This window comes from Cardiocondyla obscurior, linkage group LG11 (assembly GCF_019399895.1).
Source record: "Cardiocondyla obscurior isolate alpha-2009 linkage group LG11, Cobs3.1, whole genome shotgun sequence".
Lineage (NCBI taxonomy): Eukaryota > Metazoa > Arthropoda > Insecta > Hymenoptera > Formicidae > Cardiocondyla > Cardiocondyla obscurior.
Window position 1 is genome coordinate 6,218,161 of NC_091874.1, and position 7,595 is coordinate 6,225,755.

General features: G+C 39.7%; 1 protein-coding gene across 1 annotated transcript; it reads right to left on the minus strand.

The window, feature by feature from the left end:
- Positions 1-2,483: 2,483 nt before the first annotated feature.
- Positions 2,484-7,209, minus strand: LOC139106780 (uncharacterized). The gene is made up of 3 exons (XM_070663746.1): positions 7,061-7,209; positions 3,363-4,959; positions 2,484-3,264 (listed from the first exon to the last, which is right to left on the minus strand). The coding sequence occupies exons 1-3, from the start codon at positions 7,202-7,204 to the stop codon at positions 2,672-2,674; spliced, it is 2,334 nt and encodes a 777-aa protein (XP_070519847.1). The 5' UTR covers positions 7,205-7,209; the 3' UTR covers positions 2,484-2,671.
- Positions 7,210-7,595: the final 386 nt, after the last annotated feature.

Sequence of the window (7,595 nt, forward strand, 5' to 3'; positions counted from 1 at the left end):
TAGGCGGCTAGCGGCGGCCCGTCCCCTTCCATTCCGTCTCCGGCAGTCGCGCGATTCACACCTTCGTAAGAGACGCTCCGTTGTATCGAAAGAATCGGTGGTCTGAAAAACGTAATTTCGCTGTCTCGCTCAGGTATGAGCCTCGCACAAGCGACTTTTATGTCTTTGCGATACATTAACGCTAATGTTAGATTAACGTTTGGGTAATAATTCTTATTACAGTGCGCTCAGTTGCGTAAGAGTGAGACAGAGGAGGAAAGAAAAAGACGGAGAACATCGAGTAGTGCGCAGGTGACGCGAGAGATCGTCGGCCATTTTACTTCGCTTCCGGTTGCCGATATCAGAGCAGCTCACTCGCACGCGGTAGGCGCCGGAGGAGAGCGCGGGGAGAGGAACGGTGCGCGTTGACGACGATTAACTCATTCTCCTTCCGGCGGTCAAGCAGTGGTCACGTACACCGACAAGCAGACATGGCATTTGCTGCGGTGACGGTGGCTGACGTAAATGACTTGCTTCTCTCTCGATCGCGGAGTGCGGGGAGGTGTAGGAGGCCGCGTTCTCTCTCATTCCTCTGTGACCGATGCTTCGCAACACATCGCACGCGCTTCGTGTGAGATTCGACGCACCCCACGGCAAGGTCACGTATGCTAGCCGCCGTCGCAACACCACAAACGTCATTCCTGACGATGAGTGTGCATACGTAATTCACGGCACGCTGGAACGTGCTGCCATCGCCCGGCACCAAACATGCTCGAGATCAACTCTAGTAAAATAACACGCATCTGTACGTATATTCGCATTTATACGCATATATGTAAAGCATGTATTTAGAGTATACATCTAGCTAACCAATTAAATCTTTTTTCTGTTTCAGATGAAGATCCGGAGGAGGACCTGCCCGATATTCCACACAATCTGAGAGGAGGAGGAGGCCCAGGAAGGGTATCGGGCATCGGTGGAGCAGCCTCAAGGTAAAACATTCAATTAAATTAAGAATTTCTTGGATACTTATTGAAATTATTTTGCCAGAAAGCAGAAATAATAATTTAAATTTTCTCTGTATGTTGCAGGATTACCAGAAAGTGTTTTCGTCGCCGATATAAATTAATAAACGAACCGCAGCCGGTTCGTCGGGCGTTCTCGCGAATTCGTTTAAGTAATCGGGCGTGTGATTTGTTACGCGATTTTGATAATCGGGAGTGCCGAATATTATCGTGCGATTCTGTGTTAAATTTTTAATGTTTGCGATTGTAACTTCACCCGGTCGCGTTCGCGAGTTACTTGTGCGCGGAAGGACGACTCGACACGCAATCTGAGAGGAGGAGCAGGCCCGGGACGGGCATCCTGCATCGGCGGAGCATCTTTTAGGTGAGCATAAATTTTTTAAATAAAATTTATATTAAAAAAAATACTTACCTATTTTTTTTTAATTAATTTTATTATATATTGGCATGTCTACAATAATATTTTCCATTTTATGTTACAGTCACCGGCTGAACTCTTCAACTCCGCTGATGCTCATGCAGATTGGTGAGTCGCATGATTTTATTTTCGTACTTAATTTGTAATTAAGTCTCCTAAACGGGCAACATGTCGTTGACCATAAATAACTCAATTCTAATTATTATTTAAAAATTATTATAGTAATTAACGTTCCCAATTATAATAACGCGCACAATTTGGGATCTTACGAAAAATAGCGCACGCGAAGCGTGCGAATGGCTTCTTCTAATAATCATTAAAAAAAAAACGTGTGTTCTAAAAATTATCTTTTAAGAAATCGTAAACCTTTGCAAAATAATACAATTTATATTATTTAAAAATTTATTTCTTATTTCATTGCTTTATAATAATGCAGTACACAAGTAATAATTATATTAAGTAGAATACGGGGACTTAGGCATTATGATTTATTAGGTACCTTTCTGAAGTATGAAAATTTGGTTCATTTTTTTTTTTTTTTTTATATAAGTTCGCAAAGCAACAAATATGCTTTACTTACTTCTGCTTTTCGAGATGGCAAAAGACTTTATTAATACCAAAAACTTTTGCACGTTCTCGACAAATCAGTAGCATGCACAGGTACATTTGTATGCATAATAATACATTGCACAATCCCATAATATGTATAAATACTATCATCACTAGCGTCCAATTATTAATATTATTATTATCTCGTTGGCTTTCTCTTATACTGATTCATGGCACGAAACGTTTTATTCTCTGAAATAGTAATGTGCCAAATAATGTACATTGCAATTATTTAATACTTAAAGTTAGAAAATAATGTAACAAACAAATATGCAGAAAGATTCGTATTCTGGATTAATGTCGTTCACACAACGGTAGCTAATGTCATATATTGAATCGTTTCAACTCAACTTTTGTGTTCTATTGCATTACTCGTCTAATAATACTTTGATATTTTACATCAACGTAATATTTTTTTTAACGCAAACATCAATATGCGTTTTATCTGATAAATTTATATTAATTAACAAGATTAATTTTCAAACTGTTAGACAGCATTTTTAAATCTTTATTATTTGAAAGTATATTTTGATATAATAAATTAATATATTACAATATATTTAAATATTTCAAAAAATTCTTTCATTGAACACAAAAGTCAAGAGATATCTCTACACGGCTGTTTACGAGTAATTTTGTTCTAAAGTCTATGATTCGCAAGCCTCGGATCCTCTATGATAGTTACGCTTTTCACTTTCGGTCTGGCCGCTGTGCGCTCGCCATATTTTCCATCCGAGATATCTTTTTCAACGTCTAAGTTACTTGTTTCGTAACTCGATTTGCCGATATAGGATTCCGTAGGATTGCCGACTAAGTCTCGAGCGTTACTGTTTGACGCCAAACGCGCGAGTTCGCGCAGAGGGCTTGTAGAAAATGAGTTTTGGTCCTTCGAGGTTTGATCATCGCCGAGATCGTAGTTAGTTTGTCGTGCCAGTTCCTCGATACTTTTGGCGTATTGAACGAGATATTGCTGTAGCAGGGCTTTTAAATTTACATTAGGTGAGGCCTTAGGTTGTATAGGAGGTACACCGTCCACTCTTAAAATAATCACAGGTATCAGAGAGCTTCCAGCTTGCACGAAAGTCGGCTGAACATTAAGAATGGAAGCGGGATTCTTAATATATTGCGAGATAGATGGATTATAGTTCAGTAAATCTGAATATTGTAAATTCGAGTAACCATCCAGATTTTTGCCTCCTGCTGCGTTAATTTTTTTAGCCGAGATACTGTTAGCTAAAAAGAAAAAAAAAAAAAAAAAAGAACATTTCTCACATTATAATTGCGAAAAAAAAATTGCTACGTTCTCTCTAAAATATAAAATATTAGCTTACCTGATTGAGCAAATAATCTAGTGGGTCTTGCATTTTTTTCTACGTCGATATACTCTGGATTCGGACTGTTTATCATGTATTTTGGAAGCGGTCGTCTCAATGTTTCGTACCGATTTTTCTGACTCTTTCCGGTCAATTTTAAAGAGTCTCTTAATGGCGGTAGGCTCGTTGTAGAGACCATGTACGTGGCCGAAGCTCCGTTACCGGCCTTGACTTGCTGTGAAATCGATTGCTTCTGTCCGATAAAGTTTTGATAGCCCATTCGATACGATTGCTGTTGCTGCTGCGGCAAGCGAGGTAAAGAACTGACCGAAATAAACGGGCTTCGCGAACCGGAAGATTCTGGCGCGACTGGAAATTGTACCGGAGCTTGCGACATCATGCTACTTTCAGCTGATTCATAACTCTGAGGCGCGTCTTGCGTTTTGCCGGCCTGTAACGCGGCTAACGACGGATACTCGGAGTAAGTCTCGTACGTCATAGGCGGCTTGTCAGACACCCTACCGTCCGGATACTTCCAGAATATCTTGTTCTCGTATCTGATACCGTTCTCCACTGTGTATCGAGGCAAATTAGGAAACAGCCCGGTACTTTCTGAGTAGCCGGACGTATCGTCGGGTCCTGGAGTCGAGGATTCCGCCGTATTCGAATCTGGTCGAGCGTAGCTATTAGAATTTAATTGCTCCAAGCGAGTAGCGGCTTCGAGGCCGCCGGACGTCGTGGACTTGGTCGCGCTTTGTTTCGCTCTAGGATAATTTTGTACGTTTATCGCGTGATGAGAATTCTGGCCCAGGTATCTCTGGCCGTACGATGGCGGGTTCGGAGTGACGTAGGTAAATCGACTTGAGCTGGAGGCCGTGTAACTTTGCGGACTCGGTGTCGCGTAACTCGTCGCCGTTGCCGTTTCCGCGGGACCATACGCTAAAGATTGCGGCGTCGTGGACGCGTAAACATTTTCTTGATAGTCTGCATGCGACGGATCGACGGAAGGCTTCGCGATCGGCACGAATCCTTGGTAAGGCTCGGAGTCAGACGTCTTCGTTAATTTTGTACGTAGCCCAAATACTGGCGGCGACTTCGCCGCTGGATTATAATATTGATAGTTCGATCCTGCCGTACCGCGCGCTCCCTGATATCTAAAATCCGCCGACGTGCCGGAAATCGATTTTGAATTGCCCGGCGGCACTTTTTCTACTATCGTTCTCGGGAGAAACGGACTGATGGATTCTTCTATGCTCACGGTGGTTCCGGTCTTTCCCGCCGGAAAGTAATAATTATACTTTCGCGGAGTAAACAGGGAGTTCTGACCGAAGCCATAACCGAGCCCGTCGTTCACTGTGCGCTTCGACTTCTCCTCAGTCGCGCTCGTATTATCTTTGATCGTGTCGTTATCAAAATCCAAAAGTATTATCGGAGGTAGGATCGGTAAGATCTCTTCGGCATTCTCTTTTTCCTCTTCCCTTTCATCTTCGGCATCCTGAGAATCGGCGGAATCGGCATCGGGAAGTTCAATGCTGTCCGAATCGTTCACCTTGATCTCTTTGCTTCCGGCAGTCTCCACATTGTAGAATCCGTATATCAATAGGAATGCGGCGATCTGAAAGTCAGGGGCACGTGTAAGAAACCGCGCCAGATGTAACAATGTGTTGGCCATCGATCTCCGGCAATGGAGATCCCACTTTCACTTCCTTTCCATGTTCGATGAACGTGTACTATCGTCTCGAAGAAATATGTTAAGTTATGGCAAGTAGGGTTTCCTCTATAATAAGATATATTTCTGAGAGGATATGTAATGATAAAATATATTTATGTTTCTTAATGATATATTTCAAACGATCGCGTTGCACGTAATTACAAAAGTAATGACCGTATAATTGCAATCTAAGAGGGAAGTAAACTTGAAGATATGGAGAGATATTCCCGTAGGGTCAGAGTCAAGTTTGTCGGTCAATATCGTTAAACGAGTTTTATTCGATGCGCATTTGCGATTTTCACCACTTTCTTTAAACGTCAACATTGCAATCCATAAGTAGCGATTACTTTCCAGTTGACCAAGATAAATTCGAACAGTCGTAAATCCTATTGGTATAAATTAAATATAAAAAATATTCTTGTAAAGATACGCGAAAGTAATTCAGCAGAAAAATTGTGAAATTAATGCAGAATTTAAAAATTAAAAAAAAATAAAAAATTGAGTACGCGAGTAAAAACTTAATATAAAATTCAAATAAAAATATAAATAATTTATGTAATATTTAGCACTTCTTATACAATTATTAAAATGTTTGAGAAATGTGTGCAAACCATTTATCTTTAAATAGCACATATTGTATATTTAGGTAAATGAAAAATCTGACCCATCCGACTTCTTTTTGCGATTTTAATTTAGAAAAGACGTAGTTCACCGCTCTGAAATTACAATTTTGACATTAATGGCCCAATAAATATTCAGTACGTAACACGTGATGAAAATATATACGCGCGTTGTGCTACCGTTTAGCTCGTCAATCAATTCGAAACTGACGGTGACAGAAATGTAAAAGCAGCGTGTCGCAATTGAGAAGACGTCGAATTTCACGCGGATCTCTCCGGGTGTGCATATTACATCTCGCGCCAATGCGAAATCGCAGTGTTATCTAATATCGAAAAGTGCGTGCGGACTCACCGCGATCGCGGATCGCGAAATGAGGATCCTCGCGAACTTTCACTGGCTTGCTCAAGAGCATCTGCCGTAGCTACTTTATCATCGCCTCCTCATGTATAGGCCGCGATTGGAGAAAAATATCACGATACTTTCACCGCAATTACGTCCGGTCGAGTCGAGGAAGCGTTCGTTCGATCGAGAGACAAGAAAAAAAATTTTTTTTTTTATTTTTTTTTTTCGGATCCGTTACGAAAACTAGCACGACAGCGATGGTTTTCTGTAAAAATGTTTAAAAGTTTTCTGACAAATTTTCGACATTAAATCTTTAGTCGGAGAAATTATTTAGGTAAAATAGTCGCAACCGCGGAATTTCACGCGCGATTAATTTCCGTCAATAATTTATTGCACCTAATGTAGTCAACACGTGGCCGTATTAACTTCGTAATTACGCGTAACTATGTCAGTAACGTTTATCGTAATTACTACACTTCCATTACTATAATTATAAAGCAATGTCACTTCATTCATTAGTGAAGAATGTTAATATCATACAGTGCGAAAATTACTTTTATAATTATTTTGATTATTATAGTTCTATTTTGTAAGATAGAAACAACGGAATAATATAAAGTATGAATATAAACTATTATAAATCAAGATAGATATAAACAGGAATATAGTAATGCGGAGAAAAAAAAAAATGACTATGCTTTCTATATAAATTTTATGCACATCGAAATATTAATCAAATTCAAGAAACTATAACATACTTTTCTCTGTTAAAAATCTAATTGTTAGATACAGCAAACGGGAAACGAAAAGTAAAATTTTAATTTAACAATTGGACAAATTATAACAAAATGTTCAGACGATCTAATATAATGTGAATAATGTCTGTTATTAAATATAATTTTCAACAGTTAGTAATAATGAGTTAAAATACAGCACGTTACCGTAATAAATTATGTCCGCGCTTAATGAGATGGAATTAGGATATCAGGAAAGAGCTGATTTTATAAGGCGATAGTTACGCTAAGTAGATTCGAATACTCACGTAAATTGTAGTGAAACTCATGACGGCCGACCTTAAACCTGCTAGCTTGGCAGACTTGTCGTGTGTGTTTGGTACTGATGAAGCTGAGGCCAGAACATCCCACCTTATATGCCCTCGCTTCTGGTGTGAGGAGGACACCATCATTATAGTTTCACCACAGCGAAACGAACGCTATTCGCGTTCGATACGGGAAGACATCTACCAGCAGCGTAAGATGTCTAGCAAAGTCGGATAACCAATCATGCAAACTCCTTCATTCTCTTTGAGTTAACGCGAGTACATGTGCGTGTATCGCGCTATAATTCAGATTAATCGATGAGCTTTTCTTATCAAACGTAATGGATTTACATCCGAAAGCAAAAACAAACGGTGACAGTTTACTGCATATACTCGCAAATCGCGATATGGAAGTCGTAATAACGTGAATAATATTTAACAGTGGTTCAGGAACTTATTTATCACATGTCATTTATTATAAAACGGTTACGCACAAGAATTATAATGAATATTGAAAATGCGATGTACTTAGAAAATG